At 30.6% G+C, this 18423-nt stretch overlaps 1 protein-coding gene and 1 pseudogene across 1 annotated transcript; both read left to right on the top strand.

Moving 5' to 3' along the window:
• The first annotated feature begins 1774 nt into the window (after positions 1–1774).
• On the top strand, positions 1775–5406 carry LOC103847359 (putative homeobox-leucine zipper protein ATHB-51). Its single transcript, XM_033282596.1, has 3 exons — positions 1775–3392; positions 4208–4563; positions 4691–5406. The coding sequence occupies exons 1-3, from the start codon at positions 3275–3277 to the stop codon at positions 4907–4909; spliced, it is 693 nt and encodes a 230-aa protein (XP_033138487.1). The 5' UTR covers positions 1775–3274; the 3' UTR covers positions 4910–5406.
• Positions 5407–9498: 4092 nt separating this feature from the next.
• On the top strand, positions 9499–17192 carry LOC103847357 (annotated as a pseudogene).
• The last annotated feature ends 1231 nt before the right edge of the window (positions 17193–18423 follow it).

Below are 18423 nucleotides of genomic sequence, written 5' to 3'. Positions count from 1 at the left end.
TTTTTTAATTATTAAACTATTTTTTATTTATTAAAACTTTTTTTTTGTAATTATTAAACTATTTTCTATATTTATTAAACTTTTTTTTATTTATTAAAACTATTTTTGTAATTATTAAACTATTTATATTTTTGTGCTTAAAAACTATTTTTAAACTATTTCAGCAAGAATTCAACTGGAATTCCGATGATACGCTCTCTATCTATAACCATTTTGTCCATAAAGTTATGGACAACTATGGGAAGCAGATGTACGAGTGGAAGAAGAAGTGGGAAGTAAACAAGGTAGTTTTTAATTTATTAACAATTTTTAATTTATTAAACTATTTTTTAAATTATTAAACCTTTTTTTTTTTAAATTAAAAGGTCCCAAAGTCGATGAACGACACGGTATGGAAGGAGTTGTGTGAGCATTGGGATAAGGAAGAGACGAAAGAAACTTCTTCTACCAACTCCAACAACCGCAGGAGCGACCGTAAAGGGAAGGGCATCTACAAGCATAACTTGGGTGCCCAATCTATTGCCACTCTCGCGGATCGCATGGTAAGTTCAACCGCTTTTTCTTTAATTATTTAAGTTTCAGAATTTTATTTTTTATGCATTTTTTCAAATTTCTAATGTTTGTTTAATTTATTTTTTTTTCAAGGCGGAAGAAAATGAGGGCGAGCCGGTTGATGATCTCGCCCTAATGAAAAAGGCGTATACCAACAAGAAGACCGGTCAGATTGATGATGGTCTTGTGAGGGACGTGGTCGACCTGGTCCAAACTCAGGTGTACGACGAAGTGTCTCAGCTTCAAACCGATGATGACGATTCGACGGCTTCGACCAACTTGTCCCGGGTTCGAATCAACGAAATCGTTGAATCGGTAAGTTTTTTTTTAAAAAGTTCAATTTATTTATTTCTTGATTTTTATTTTATCATCAATTTATATTATCTAAATTTGATTTTTTATATTTCAGTCGGTTCCAAAGAAGAAGGGACGTATGGTCGGTTTGGGTCGTCGCTCCCGGTCGGCTGCTCCTTCTTCTGCACCACCGCCATATGTTGATCCGGAAGTTCTTACGGCTCAGCTGAAGGACAAGGATGATCGGATATCTGCGTTGGAGACCCAGATGGCAGGTCAACAGGCGGGCTATGAGACCCAGAAGAGGCTCAACGAGCAGATGATGGAGATGATGAAGAGGATGTACCCGAACGAGGTGTTCCCGAACATCCAAGACCCGTAGTTTTTTTTTTTTTACCAAAAACTCTGAATGTTTTATTTAACTTTGAATATTATCTACTATGTTTTATTTAATGTTTTATTCAATTTTAATTTTAATTTTAAATTTTTAAATTTAAATTTAAAAAATTTAAATTTTTTTAAAAAAAATAAATTTTTTCGAAATTCCGAGGGAATGGAGTTCCTCGGAAAATTCCGAGGAACTTTCTTCCCTCGGAATATTCCGAGGAACTCCATTCCCTCGGAAAATTCCGAGGGAAAATATGTTCCTCGGAATTTTCCGATAAATTCCGAGGAATGTTTTGTCGAAACTTCCGAGGATTTGACCATCGGAATTCCATCGGTATATTCCGAGGAACCATCCGACGAACATATGTTTCTCGGAGTTTCCTCGGAATTTTGTTTCCTCGGAATTCCGTCGGAAATTTCCGACGGAATTCCGAGGAAGTATGAATTTCCGAGGAGATATTTCCGAGGACTTTTTTCGTCGGTATGTCGTCGGAATAGCGTTATTCCGACGACATACCGACGATTTTTTTCCTCAGTATCCCGATGTTTTCTTGTAGTGGTTACACATCAAGCATTTGGTAAGAAGCAATTGAATATGGAGTGAGAGAGAGATTGTTCAACTGCAAGTTAATAAGAGAATGTGGGGGGGGGGGGGGGGGGGTAAAGAGAGAGAAAAAAAGTACACAGTAGATGAGGACAATGAGACTTTTTTTGGGTCGAGCTTTCAAACTTAGTTTTTGGACAGTGAGGCTTAGTTTTCAAACTTGTTCTTTGTTTTGGCTTTTATTGGTCATATTATACTCTTCATATATAGATGATCTACATAGCTCTTTTTTTTTTTTTCAACGAATGATCTACATAGCTCTCTGTGTTGATTCTTAGCTTTCAAAGGTAGCTTTTGCCACAAGTGAAGTGACAACTTTTTGTATATTAATTTACACACACACAAATATATATAAGGTATACATAGATGGTGTGTAAATAAGACAAAGCTATAACTGAAAATCTTAGGACCAAAAAAAAAATCTTAGGACCAAGAATGGAGGCATAACCAATGGAAAGGGGAACCACATTGTCAGCTTTGTGGAGTTTTGGGGGACCATTAAATTACGTTTCACTCTTTCTCTTTCACATTCTTAAGCTTAACTTTGACAAAAATAAGTACCCCCACCGTATAAATTATTAATACATGACATTGCAAATATTATATAAAAATCTCATAAATCTTCTTTTTCTTTTCAGCTACATCTATTTTCCACGTCTAGAAAATCAGTCAATTAAGACGGTGGTATCAATGTTAATGCCACAAGTAGACTTATGTAAATGTTAAAACGTTCCAAGTTTAGAAGATCCTGTTAAAATAGTTAGTCTAAATAAAATGTGATTATCATTTATTGGTTTTATACATCTTTAATTACTTAAGAAAAAAATATTTATTCCTATCATCTTATGACTAGATTTATATTGAAACCTCTATCTCTTTAGTAAATAAATTTCTTTTTAATCTAAATTGGCACATGGTCTGAAATTTTTCAAAGTGTCCTGGTATGTTCTTAATTCAAAGAAAAATAGTTATCCGAAAATATTTGTTAAAATTCCAAGCTTGACCCCTTGGATACAACAAAATATGTTAACCTATACAAATGAGAGAAATAATATGGATGATGTTGATGATGTGCATGTAAGACAAAACTATATCACACTTTCCTTTACAATCTTTGCATTCCAAAACAAAAGGTACAGTTGGGCTGCTCCCTTGTTAGGTGAAAAAATCTCACACAACACACACACACACATCTCACTCTCTCTCCACGCTATGTCTATATCTCCCCTAAAATAATGCATCCAACAATATATATTGCTTTGGAGTACACTGCATGCTCTCATAGTCTCACAGTTTGTTGCTCCTCCAAAAAAGGTTATTATGCCCTAGTTTTCTTTTCAATTTCTCCGTCATATTAGATCATATATACCTTTCATGCTTTTTAGCCGTCTCTCATATCATCTTATACATATTAAGATTCACAAGAACTGAGAGAAAATGGAATGGACAACGACAAGAAACTTAGAAAACGTGAGAGTTGCTTTTATGCCACCGCCATGGCCGGAGTCAAGCTCATTTAACTCGCTCCATAGCTCCAACTATGATCCTTATTCAGGTATATATGCACACATTTATAGATCATTTGACTACATAGATGCTCTTGTTTCTGTTTAATTAGATGCATACATTGTTCTATCTCTTTTGGCTTAAGGCTTCAATTCATATATATATTCACCAAAATGTTCGTTTATATTGTAAGTTCCAAATTGATCTCACGTTTGACAAGTCCGTGAACCTTTTTTTTTTTGTCCCAACAAATCCATAAAGTAGAAAAAAACGTACTTTCCCACTTTCACTTGTCTTTTTTTCTTTCTTGGAAGTGTTCTTAAGTTCTAAGTTATTTTCTTTTGTTGTGAACTATTTATTTGAGAAAGTATTCATAGGCTTTATTCCAAAGACCTTGGGGGCAGTGGCGGACCTATGTATAAAGAAGGGGGTTCAGCTGACACCCCTTAAATTTTATAAATCTGGTTTGTTAATTATGTACAACTGAATTTCGCTAGCTCTAGTGGTGTTTTGACTTCGGCTGACACCTCTAAACCAGGGTTCAAACCTCTCTTGACATCCACTTTTTTCCTTTTTTAGTTTTGATTTTAAAGCCCAATTAATTTCTGACCCAGGTTTATAAAAATCCTGGGTCCGCCACTGCTTGGGGGTATATATGTTACCTAAAATCGTTACTCTTTCTGAGATGAGAATTTAAGATGTTCTTATCTTCAGTCTAGAAAATTTAATATTTAAATTTCTTCTTCTTTTTGGGATCCAGAATACTTTTTTCTTGGGATCCAAATTCTAAAGTTAAAAACGTCACTTTTGATAAGTTGTGATTCGCTTATACTATTTGCTGTTGTTGTTTTTGTGTTACACTAGGAAATTCATGCACACCGACAGATGCGCAAATCGGACCGGTTATCTCTGTACCGGAATCAGAAAAGATAATCAATGCGTACCAATTTCCAAGCTACGACAACGAGATGATAAAGAAGAAGAGACTAACGAGTGGACAATTAGCTTCACTTGAACGGAGCTTTCAAGAAGAGATCAAACTAGATTCAGACAGGAAGCTGAAGCTGTCGAGAGAGCTTGGTTTGCAGCCACGTCAGATCGCGGTTTGGTTCCAGAACCGCCGTGCACGGTGGAAGGCGAAGCAGCTTGAGCAGCTATACGATTCGCTCAGGCAAGAGTACGAAGTTGTTTCTAGAGAGAAGCAGATGCTGCACGAGGAGGTCTAGTGTACCATTTACCATATTGCAATATTTTTCAAAATCATAGATATTTTCATTAACTTGTTTTGTCCCTTAGTTCTTGATTCTATCAAAGAGACCCCATCCCACAACTTGATTTGTACCACAGGTGAAGAAGCTAAGAGCTCTACTAAGAGACCAGGGATTGATCAAGAAACAGATCTCCGGTGGTGAAGACATGACGGAGATTCCATCGGTGGTGATAGCTCATCCAAGAGAAGAAAATTTAAACAACAATCAAATCAATGGAGAAAATCAAATTTACGTTGTTGATCAGTACAACAACCCGATGCTCATCGCTTCCTCTTGCTGGCCCCCTTTCCCGTAATAGCTTGTGCTTATCTTAGAGGGAGAGAGAGACATTAATGTTAGATTAAGACACGCTTTAATTTTATATCACTGCACTTTCTTAAAACATAAATGGAACGTTCTTGTGTCCCAAGCCAAATAATATATTCACTAGATTTTGATCCGCGCATAGAAAGCGCGGGTTTATTTTTGAAATTAAATAAATTCTTCTTATATAAGAGATAATGTATAAGTTTGAGTACATTTATCCGAGTGCACTGAACCGTACCAAACTGGAAAAAAAAATTCAAAATTAAGCTGAATTCTATAAATAATCGAGCATAGAAAAAATAGAAACGAAAGTAAGGACCAAATGAGTACTTAAATTTTTAAAATACAAATTATATACCTATTAAACATAACTAAACCATTGAAAATTTATACTATTAATAGAATTATATGTGGTAATGATCACATTTGAATAATCTATCATATATTCATATGGATTTATTGTTAGAGCAATTATATAATAGATTATGAGAGAATAATAAATGAATTCATTTAAATTATGTAAAGTATTTATATAGTTAAAGAAATATAAGTTAAGACCAAATAAATAATTAAGTCTAATGAAATGGTCCAACAACTTGTTTAAATAGATTTTTTAGGAATGATTCTCTTTTAATAGTATAGATTCCACAGTAGTTATTATCTTATTGCTATTTGAAAGTTGCCTTTTCCTTATGTGTTGTTGTGTTGCTTGCCTGCAACTTCTTGCTTCTTAGGCCATCAACATTGGTTGAAAGACTCCTTAGATTTCTTAACACATGTTTTTATATCTATTAATAATAACAGATCTCCTATAATTGTAACACTTGTTAAAAAAAAATCCCAAGAAATATTTGAGTCTCTCATGGAGAGAGACTCTCTTTTTTTCTCTTATTTTTTTTTATTATTATTTATTCTCAATAAACTCTTTGAGATACTCATTAATGCTCATGCCCTTTGATTTTTGCAATAGTATTACATTTATTTTCATTCCACAGTATTCGTTATTCGTTATTTGATGCATGAGCTTTGAATAACGCTTCAGTTGTAAAAAGAAAAAGAATATCCATCTAGGGCAACGACTGACTATGGGAGGAGTAATTCGTTTTCACTTGTTAAAAACTACATCGGGCCCATAGGAACGTATTTTTATTTTTTGTCAGGCCATTAGAAACATTATAAATTTACAATATACTAACACGTAAACAATACAATTTTTTTTCGTCGGCCGTTAACAATACAATTTAACCCATTAAGTAAAGCCCATACGGAATCCAAGTTGCATGAAAAAGGGTTTCGTGAAATATATAATTTTCTTACATTCAGTAGAAGAAATTAGATAAAAGTTGGGCAAAAACAAGCCGAGTGTTTACGGAAAAAAACATAACTAATATATTTACGATGCCAATGAATAAAAATATCAGAAAAAAAAGAATTGAGTAACTTAGCAAGGGTTCATTTTTTTCAAAAAAAACTTAGCAAGGGTTCATTTTTCTCGGCTACAATTTTCTTAAATCTCTTAACTAAGCACTGATAGTCAATGGTAGCATGGTTGTAAAAACAATTTGAGATATACGTAAATTCTTCTGTTTTGGATCCAATTCAACAAAAATAATAATAATTATTTGTATGGTTGAACGACATAAAATAAAAAATACAAGACTTTCTTTTGGTACTATCTTTTGGCGATATTTATTTGGTTTCGACTTAGATATCTTTATCAATAAATATTTATTCATTTTAAAATATTCTATAATTTAGAATAAAAAATTATTTCAAAAAGATACATCTTTATATTTTTATATATTTTTATTAAATAATAATGATAAAATTGTAAACTACAAAGAAATTAGTTGTGTTTATTGAATATGATTAACTAAAAATTGTGATAATAATAATAATATATTTATAATCAACATTTAATATATACTTTTAATGTGTAAAAATTTTAAAATATGTAAAATGGGGAGTAAATAAGAAAGAAGTTAAAATATCAGGTGCAAGACGTGTATCCCTAGAAGAGGTCGAATAATGATACTCTCGATTTCGAAATCTCGGGAGAACAGAACCAGAGCCGACTAAAGCGGCAGCAGAAAATGACTTGAGAACCATCCGATATTATGACTTGGAAGCCAGTGATCAGCTAAATTTCGAAGCTTGCCACTCTTGCTGTTTTAGGCCTAATCACATGTCAGTGAACCTGAGAGCCCAAGTTTGGTAATTAACATGTTTCTTTCTTCCACTTTCAAACTAAAAACTTCAAGTAGAAAAACAATGGTAATACTATTTTGCAAAATCGAACCTGATATAAAATTTCATTTTACATGATATCATCGAAAACCAATTTGGTTTAAGTGGATAGAAGACTCATCATGTGGATCAATGACATGGATCAAGTTTGAATATCCTACCAAATATATATAGAAATAAACAAATAATGAGATTTTTGTTTACTTTAAATAATATTGATAATTTGCAAAAAGAAATATTAGATCTTTTAAGGGAAATTGCACCCCATACACTAGACTTTTACCCTAATTAACCAAACTAGATTTTTTAACCGCGCTACGCGCGGATAAGATATTATATGTATTTCTCAATTCTAAAAAATAATGTATAATATTGTATTATATTATTTTAAAAATATAAAATATGACTACATAACATAAATATATTTTTTAAATTTTCTTTGTGGAAATCATTATGTTGTTTGATTGTTGTACTTGATTCACATATTTGCATAGATATTTGTGATAGATGAATAACTATATTTTTATTATCAGTAAATAATATATATTTATTATATAATATAAGAAAAATAAAATTATTTACTTTTTAAACAAACTTGTCTCATGTTGGGGACTCGGTTATAGACATATCATATACGAATGAGACATTTTTACAGTTATCAATCTTCTTAACATTGAAAAAACAAATCTACATATCAAAACAATATCTCATACGATCTATTTGTGGAATAATTACTCTGAAGAAATTGAATTTAGGCATCAAAAAGGACTGAAAATGTATGTGCATATATGTTATCTAAGTCTGCTTCACAAAGTACTATTCATAGTTCATATATCATTAATGTCCATCCTATTTTTTTGTCCACCATTTCTTAAACATCTTGAAATAACTGATGCTAATTAATAATAAACTTTTTGCTGGAAAAAAAATCAAATTTGTCTAATTATCGCTTAAATATTTTATTAATATGGTCTAAGAAGCTTTTAAGTGATATCATAGTTTAATTTATTAGTTTTTTTGTTAATTTTTAGAGGTTTTTGTATTTAAGATTTTTTTCCATATTAAGCTTCTGTTTCTTTCACAGAATTGATATATATATATCATAAAAATTACCATCAAATCAGTTTTACTTATTTATTATTTTGTTTTAACAAAAATACACTTTTTAAATAATTTAATTTAAAATAAAATAATATATTAATTTGCTGTATTTTAACAATTTCATTGATTTAATTAATTTGCTTTGGTGGATAACTTAAAAAGTTTTCATATGAATCGGGGAAAGTAAATTTATGTTGTTATAATATATTTATTTTGTGTATATATAATCTATATATAATTCTAGTGTAATAAAAAAAGAACATTATTTTTTTGTAACTTCAAAAATATACATTATTACAATTTAAAATGAATCAAAATTGAAGAAAATGGTAATTAAATATTTGTAAATCTAATTGTTTAGTTGGATTCTCATGAAAAAAAAATCGATTGGTTAAACAAATGTTTCAAAATTTGTTGTGGTATTGTTTTGTCTATAAATTATAAAATTTATTGAATTAATATATTTAATTATTGCATCCTTAAATAATATTTTATTAAGACATTAGAAAAATATGTTTTGAGTTGTTTTGTCAAATTGTACAAAAATCTATGCTTTTTCATATTTGTAACTTCAAAAAGATACATTATGATAATTTGAAATTAATCAAAATTGAATAAAATGGTAATTAAATATTTGTAAATCTGATTATTTTTTATCTTGTTTAGTTGGATTCTCATGAAAAAAAATCGATAGGTTAAACAAATGTTTCAAAATTTGTTCTGTTATTGTTTTGTCTATAAATTACAAAATTTATTGAATTAATATATTTAATTATTGCACCCTTAAATAATATTTTATTAAGACATTAGAGAAGTATGTTATGAGTTGTTTTGTCAAAATTTTACAAAAATCTATGGTTTTTCATATTTGTCACGAAAATTTATATGTTAAACTTACTTTTACAAAATTCTTAACTTTGTCACGAAAACAAAAATCTATGCTTTTTCATACTTGTCAACGTTCTCACACTTTCTAAGAATATATTAGCTTAGTCACTTACTTATTTTTTTTTATAAAATAAAGTATCGGAGTCTTGAAAGTTGAATTCATATTATTGTAAATGTACATAAGAGTTTGTGATTATATACTTAGTGGTTCTTGTATATGTGTCCAAGAAAGTTTCAATGGCTTAGTGGTAACTGTCCTATATATATATCATACTAACCCGGGTTCGATCCTCACCTTCGCATTGTTTTTTTTATTTTTTACGAAAAAAAATGAGATGACATGGCAATTTCGGGTTCTCTGATTGGTTGATTTTTCTATCCTATGTGGACACCCTCTCCATGGCTTATATCCCCCTTTTAGTATAGTATAGATACCTTAAATCCCACAATGTTATACTTTTTTCCATAGACACAAACTAGTCACATCATAGGTATTTTCATTTTTTTAGGGTTTTAAACCAATTCACCCCTTTTAATTGTTTCACTATACAGGCAAAACAAACCTACAAAACCATCTGAAAACTTTCCACTAAAAATTTGCTATCTCATTTGCAAATACTTTTAACTGTACATTCTTAATTTAAAAATATCTAAATATTAATTTACTGATATTACTTGATAATAATGGAAAATAGAGTTATAAATAATTTGTTCTAACTACTAAATTATTTCTGAAAAGTTTCCAAAACAATGACAACGGATGGATTCTCCTGATCCTTCTGAGATCTTAGTTCTTGGGGGCTTCCTTTTTGTCTAATGCATGCATCAAACTCTGCCAAAAGTTCTTATGGGGATTTTAATTTAAATCTATTTATTTGACCGTATGGCATCAAAATGTTAATTAATGTACTTTTGAGGGGTCTATCTAGTTACGTGTAATCGTTAACCAAGCATGATTCCAGTCAATCAGTTACCTTCGGTTCTTAGCGTAGAAAATTAAGGGCCGTGGCAACTGGCAAGTAAGGAAAAAACAGTGTTTTAAATCAAAATATATGGGGAACAAAAATTTCATTATTCGCTTTTTTTTGGTTAAATGTATAAAGCTATATTTTAATTTTTTTATCGGTTATACACTCTTTATATAGATGATCTACTTTGCTGTTTGTGTTGATTCTTCACTTTCAAAAGTTGCTTTCAAAGTTTGTTTTTAGCCTTTCAGGCTACTGCACATGTGTACGTTTATCATAGATTTGGGCCTTTCATGTTACTGCATATATGTACGTTTACCATAGCATTTGGCCTTTCATCTTACTGCACATATGTACGTTTGTCATAGCTTTTGGCCTTTCAGGTAACTGCACATATAAACGTTTCTGTGAGTTACCAATAGTGACAAACATAGGTTTTGCATTATAATTTTTTGGGATATTTAGACAGTTGTGTGTTTGTATAAGACAAAGCAAGAATACAAAATCTTATTGTTAATTAAAATGGATGCATATCTATTTATATGCATGATACCGAAAGTAGAGAGGGAAGTCATGTTGTCAGTTTCTATGGAGTTTTGTTAGGGGACCATTTCACTTATTTTAACCTTGACTTTGACCATTGATGCCCCCACCCTGTATTAAATATGTAGAAGTTACAAAAGTTCATCTAAGATGATTGTTTTTTTTTTTTTTTTTTTGACAGCCATCTAAGATGATTGTTGTTCCGTCAATTTCTTTTTTTTTTGGAATAAATCAATTTTCTTTTCAACTACATTTACGCTTCCATGTCTACAACTAGGTATAGGAATGTGATTAAAATGTTAAAGCCCACAAGTAGGTTTATGTAAATGCTAATCAGGTTTAGAAGAGCTTTCAAGTATATCTCTATCTCTCTCTATATATATAGTTAATCTATATTGCCTATGCTTTTGCTATATAGATTTTCTAATCAAGTATATATATATATGTATATATAGATATTGTTTTTTTCTTCTTCTTTTTGAACAATATATATTGTCTACAAAACTGGTGACCTAAAGAATAAAAGTAGGCGGCGATGATGTAGAGATAATATTTAGAAGATATTTTTATTATTATAATCTAGTTTATTACGGATAAGATAATTATTTTTATTGTTTTAGGATTTTTATGGGTTTATATATATATATATATATATATATATATATATATATATATATATATATATATTTAGTGTTAAATTTGTATTCAGTTTTGTATATTTGATTAATTAATAAAAGTTAAGAATTTCTTTTTATTCTTAATTTTAGTAAACTAAATAAAATTCTTGTAGTTATCGTAATTTGATTATGGAATCATGGAGGACTTGTTCTAAAAAAACAGTTACATAGAGATTATTGGACAGCCGGTTTACGATACTTATGATAATGACTATGCACAGTTCATCAAATATAAAGTACCGCAAGACATCGTCGTGCATGAAGGCGTCCATAACTCCAACTCAGCTAGTTCCATACAAGATAGTGCATTTGTGATAAGCATGGAAAATAGTGCTCTAATACAAGCAAATCACGTGATGGTGGCTGACATCAAAGCAAAAATTGAAGTAGTTACGTGTCTTGTGGGGGATTTGGGTTGTGAAGAGAGAAGGTTCAACAAAGATGATTGAATTCGTGGACAAAATTCATGTATTCCACATGTGATTTTTGTTTGCTTACGGGAAGATCAAGGATGTTAAATCTCATCAATGGAAGAGAAAGAAAAAAAAAACAATTGAAGACCACAGTTAAGATTCTAGGGCGAATCGAGAAAATAATGCAGAGAAAATATTTAAAAGATTTTCTCATTATTATTATCTAGTTTAATATTGAATATGATAATTAATTTTATTGTTTTAAAGTTTTCATGGTTTTTTTATATATAGCATTTTAGACTTAAGTTTATATTCAATTTTATATATTTAGTTAATGAACAAAACTTAGGTTCACCCCCTAGGGTGAACCTTTAAATTCACCTCACCTCTAATAGCCAATCATAATGCCACATAGATTAATGGATAAAAACAATTAAATATTTTTTTAAAAATCAAAATAGTTAAAAATAATAATAATAACGCCAATTTTAACGACGTTAAAAACGCCAACTAAACCCTAAATCCAAACCGTAACCTTAAACCCGAAACTCTAAACACTAAACCTAAACTCTATACCCTAAAACCCAAACCTAAACCCTAAACCAAAACCCTATACCCTAAATCCAAACCGTAACCTTAAACCCTAAACTCTAAACCTTAAACCCAAACTCTATACCCTTAAACCCAAACCTAAACCCTAAACCCAAATCCTATACCCTAAATATAAACCCTGTACGTTAAAACCTAAACCCTAAACCCAAATACTATACCCTAAAACCCGAACCTAAACCCAAACCCTATACTCTAAATCCAAACCCTATACCTTAAAACCTAAACCCTAAACCCTAAACCCAAACTATATACCCGAAATTCAAACTCTAGATCCTAAATTCTAAACCCTAAACCCTAGACCTTAAATCCTAAACCCAAACCTTAAATCCTAAATTTAAACCATAAACCATAAATCCAAACCCTATATCCTAAACTCAAATCCTAGACCCTAAATCTAAATTGTAAATCCTATACCCAAATCCAAAACTAAAATATTTAGATTAATGTTGATATTGTTCTTTTAGAATTTAAGGTTTGGATTTAGAATCTACAATTTAAGTTCATGATTTAGGGTATAGAATTGGGTTTAGGGTTTAAGGTTAAATTTAGGGTCTAATGTTTGGGTTTAGGATTTAAGATCTAGGGTTTATAGTTTAGGGTTTAGAGTTTGGGTTTAGGGTATAGAGTTTGGATCTAGGGTTTAGGTTTTAAGGTATAGGGTTTGGATTTAGAGTATAGGGTTCGGGTTTAGGGTATAGAATTTGGGTTTTGGGTTTTGGGTTTAGGGTTTAGGTTTTAGGGTATATGGTTTGGATTTAGGGTATAGGTTTGGGTTTAGGGTTTAGGTTTGGGTTTTAGGGTATAGAGTTCGGGTTTAGATTTAGGATTTAGGGTTTAGGTTTGGATTTAGGGTTTAGTTAAGGTTTTTAATATCGTAAAGTTGACGTTATTATTATTATTTTTTAATTATTTTAGTTTTTAAAAAAATTATTTAATTGTTTTTATCCATTAATCTATGTGGCATTATGATTGGTTCTTAGAGGTGAGGTGAATTTAAAGGTTCACCCTAGGGGGTGAACCTAAGTTTTGTTCTTAGTTAATACAAATGAAGAGTTTTGTCTATATTCCTGGTTTTCAGTTAGAACATTGGTGTTTTCAAAGAATTAAAAAAAGATATTAATTTTATATATTTTTAGATTAAATAAGATTTTTGTGTTATCGTAGCTTCCCCTACATCAGTAGGGAGATCGTTAACAGTAATTAAGTAGAAGCAATAAAAATGTAATCTTTCTCCGTTATTATTATTCCTTCTATTTCAAAAAAATATGTGTTATGTTTTAGAATTTTTACGCCTATTAAAAATATATTGTATTAAATTTTGATTATTAATTTATTATTTTGTAATTAAATATTTTTCATAATTTTTAATCGATATAATTTTAATAAACACAATTACCTTTGAAGTCAAAAATTTAGTATTAAATAATGCGTTGAAAATTTAAAATTTCTATATTTACAACAAATTTTTAATTCTTTTTAAAACATAAGGAGTATTTAGCAAACGCACTTTAGCAAATACATAACTATATAAACCGTTCAATAACGTTGATTAAATCTCAGCCACCAAATCCGCTTTGTTTACTAGTGGTCTTTTCAAGGCAAAATCAATAAAAGTCCAAGTTTAAAAGTAAGATTCAACAACTATATCATCTTACGTAAATCTTAGGGAGATGACGTATGATGACGTGCAAGGTGAGACTAAAAAATCACACTTCACCCTCTTTCTACCTCTATCTCCATACTCAACCTCTATCTCAATATAAGTATGTGTATAACTATCTCTTTCTCACTGCATGCTCTCACACTTCGTTGCACCTCCAAAAAAGTGTATAGAAGAAGAAACTTATCGTCACGCCTGACCCGCTCGTATGGTCCACCAAAACCCTAATTTTGTTTGTTAAAATTCGTCTGTAGTATACAACCCTAAAATCTATTCCTCTTAATCATTTATCATGTCTTTTTATTAGATTCACAAGAACAGCAAGACTAAAGGAAATGGAATGGTCAACGACGAGCAATGTTGAAAACACGAGAGTTGCTTTTATGCCACTTCAGTGGCTGGAGTCTAACTCATCCAACTCGCTCCAAAACTTCAGCTATGATCCTTATGCAGGTATATTCATTCACATGCATCTTTATATCCATCTTTTTGTGGATTTGTTGTAATTCCGGTTGAGTTTTAAAATTTCCACCAAAATATAGCTAGGTTTGCATTAAATTTTGAAAAGGTAGCACCATTAATGGCGAGAGATTAAAAAGAAAATATTAGTATTTTATTTTTATGATTTTTTTAAAGAAAATTAAAGAAATATGAATGGTCAGTTGAATGACACTTGTATAATAGAATTCTCAAAATTTGTGCAAAATGTTTAAAATTGAAACCATTTTTCCTCTTTTTATTATTTTCTTTAATTTTAATTATGAGAGACTCAGAGAAATACGCCTACTATTTCCATTTTTGGAAAAGATTCGATTTTATACAGTACTCCAGTATATGACTTTTTTGAGGGAACGGGAAAAACGTTTTGCAATTCTAAAAATCTTGGAATTATCACGCTTTTCTTATGAGAAGTAGGATATAGACCACCGATATTCTTATGACTTTCTTGGAACCATGCTCAGTGTTTCAAAAGTAGAAACGTCGCTTTTCAAATGTTTTGAGATTCGTTTTCTCGCTCAAGAAAAACTGGAAAGTTTTTTTTTTGTATTGTATTTGAAATTATTATTGTTGAGCGTTTGTGTCGTTCTCTTTGTTTTTGTTGTTAAGTTTTACCAGGAAATTCGTCTACGCCCGTCCTTACGCAAACCGGACCGGTTATTTCTGTACCGGAATCATCAGAAAAGATCACCAATGCGTGCCAATATCCAAGTAACGACGACGAGATGATAAAGAAGAAGCAGAAACTAACGACTGAACAATTAGCTTCACTTGAACAGAGTTTTCAAGAAGATATCAAACTTGATTCAGACAGGAAGGTGAAGCTGTCGAAGGAGCTTCTCTGCAGCCACGTCAGGTAGCTGTTTGGTTCCAGAACCGCCGTGCACGGTGGAGGGTGAAGCATCTCGAGGAGTCGTACAACTCGCTAAGGAAAGAGTACGACGTGGTTTCAAGACAGAATCAAATGCTACACGATGAGGTATATATATATATATATATTTTCTTTTTTTGACAACGCACGATGAGGTATATATATGCACCATTTAAAAAAAAAAATCATGGGATCTTAGAGCATCCGTCTCCCTTTAGATATTCACCTAGGTAATTGATAGATAAAATATTACTAGTAGTTATTTAATATAGTTTATTTAATGATTACATTAGAAATCATACTAAAAGTAAGCAAATCATGGATTGCCATATAACTTTAAGAGTATCTCCAGTTTTTTTTTTTTTTTTTAAGTTTCTCAAACTCCGTCATTTATCTCTCTACTTTTTGAGTTCTTTTTTTTTCTTCACTACATTTTCAAAATTTCTTATTTTATAATGATCAGATATTCGGTTGAGATACACCAATGTGATTTCTAAACTATTCATCCTTTGTTGTTTTAGCCCTTTAGTTTTTGATTTTGTGACGCAGGTGATGAATCTGAGAGGTGTAATACTAAAAGACCATTTGATGAAGAGGCAAATGAATCTGAACAACAATCAAATAGCCGGAGGGAGTCAAATTTACGGTACTGCAGATCAATATAATAATCCAATGTGTGTTGCTTCAACTTGTTGGCCCCCGTTATCATCGCAACAGCCTTACCCATGGTAGGTGTTTCGGATCTTGGAGAGCGAGAGAGACTCACGTCAAGCTTAAGATTTGTCGGAGTTTTAAATTTTAAGTAATGTTAGACTAAGGCAGACTTTTATCATATGAATGGAATGTTTTTGTGTCCTAAAACCTAGCCATATTTTGGATCTGTAAATGGTTCATAGAAGATCAGTGTACTTAGGGCAAATCGGTGGCCTTGGGTCACAAGACCAACAATCTTAAAAGAATGTCTAAACAAAACAAGCTAGTATAATTTAAGATGGTCAACATCAAGCACCCCAAGACAATGAACTTATTGGTATCAGAGATTACTTTTCTCCGCATAAGATCATTGCTCTGATTTTTAGGTGAAGATGAATCAAAGATCTTCACTATATCTTCTTTAAAAATATATATATATATATATATATATATATATATATATATATCATATATATATCATATATGATATCCATTTTGAGCTAAAATTGAGCTTTTGAATAATTAAGCTCAAACTTAATTAAATGAGTTAATTTTTAAAATTCTGTCCTTTGACGTCTGAAACAACCTCAATTATTGTAGTAAAATAATTTGACATAGAGAGCCATGTGTTTGTGGACAGAAAGCAAAGTACTTCAGGTCGGATCAAACATAATCTAGTTCATGTCTCAGACTGATCAAAATATTAGACCCAACGCGTGAATCCCTATAAAATCATAACAAATAATTCGCAACTATTAGATAAGTTCCAATTTCAAGAACCCGACAAAACAATATAGAAGTACACGCAGAGGAGATAGATAAAAATTAAATTGTTCACTATGGTCATAATCGTTTCTCTGCTGATGCCCCGTCGTCGTCAAGATTCCCACTCCCGAGGCTCAAACCTGGCCTCGTTCACGAATACGTTGATGACGTTAAAGCTCTCAAGTAAATACAGAAATAACGAATCTGCCACTATTGATTATTCATGGACCTAGCGCTGCTGGTTCTGGCCCATCTGCAGGTTAGATCAGCTGAGCCCAAACTTAATGTATGCACAATGTAATCTCTACTAATAAAAGAGAACTTTTGAGGCTCCATAGGGCGTCCACATAAGCGGAAAAAAATCTCTCCCGAAAGATGACACGTGGCATAAAATATAGTTTTACATTTTAATATTACTTATTTTTTGCTAATAAAAGAGAACTTTTGAGGCTCCATAGGGCGTCCACATAAGCGGAAAAAAATCTCTCCCGAAAGATGACACGTGGCATAAAATATAGTTTTACATTTTAATATTACTTATTTTCAAAAATTGTAAGAAATATGTAAACATACAGCATAAAAATGGAAAAACTACATAAAACACATGTAAGATTACTATTTTTCACTTAAAAAAAAGACGGCTTATCTCCATAATGTAACATTACCGTTTTATAAAATCTCTACTAATAAAAGAGAACTTTTGAGGCTCCATAGGGCGTCCACATAAGCGGAAAAAAATCTCTCCCGAAAGATGACACGTGGCATAAAATATAGTTTTACATTTTAATATTACTTATTTTCAAAAATTGTAAGAAATATGTAAACATACAGCATAAAAATGGAAAAACTACATAAAACACATGTAAGATTACTATTTTTCACTTAAAAAAAAGACGGCTTATCTCCATAATGTAACATTACCGTTTTATAAAAAAAACAAAAAAACATTATATATAATTTCGAAAATAATAAATATATGTAAAACATACAACATAAAAATGGAAATACTACATTAAACATATGTAAGATTAACATTTTACATGTTTATTTTAAGAAAATAATATGTAAACATGCAACATAAAAAATGGAAAAACTACATTAAACATATGTAATTACAATTTTTCACTAAAAAAAAAGACGGCTTATCTTCATAATGTAACATTACTATTTTGTAAAAAACAAATTATATATAATTTCGAAAATAATAAATAATATGTAAACATACAACATAAAAAATGAAAATACTACATTAAACATATGTAAAATTACCATTTTACATTTAAAAATAACAATATTATGTAAACATACAATATAAAAAAAATGGAAAAACTACATTAAACATATGTAAGATTATCATTGTTCACTAAAAAAACGGTTTATCTTCATAATGTAACATTACCATTTTATAAAAAAAAAAAAAAAAAACATAAATATAACTATTTGACTATTTGTCCAAGTTCTTCTATTAAACATTGCCGTTTTACATTAAAAATGGAAAAATACGTAAAAATTTAAACATCTATCTTAAAATATAAAATATAGACATTAACTAAATATAAAGTATAAG

This window comes from Brassica rapa, chromosome A10, assembly GCF_000309985.2.
Source record: "Brassica rapa cultivar Chiifu-401-42 chromosome A10, CAAS_Brap_v3.01, whole genome shotgun sequence".
Lineage (NCBI taxonomy): Eukaryota > Viridiplantae > Streptophyta > Magnoliopsida > Brassicales > Brassicaceae > Brassica > Brassica rapa.
The sequence above is the reverse complement of the archived record's forward strand: the minus strand, read 5'-3'. Positions and strand labels throughout refer to the sequence as shown.

Excerpts from the sequence above, each read along its gene's own strand:
- LOC103847359 (XM_033282596.1), top strand. The coding sequence starts at position 3,275 with ATGGAATGGACAACGACAAGAAACTTAGAAAACGTGAGAGTTGCTTTT. Across the intron at positions 3,393-4,207 it reads CAACTATGATCCTTATTCAG|GAAATTCATGCACACCGACA; the intron begins GTATATATGCAC and ends GTGTTACACTAG. Across the intron at positions 4,564-4,690 it reads AGCAGATGCTGCACGAGGAG|GTGAAGAAGCTAAGAGCTCT; the intron begins GTCTAGTGTACC and ends TTTGTACCACAG.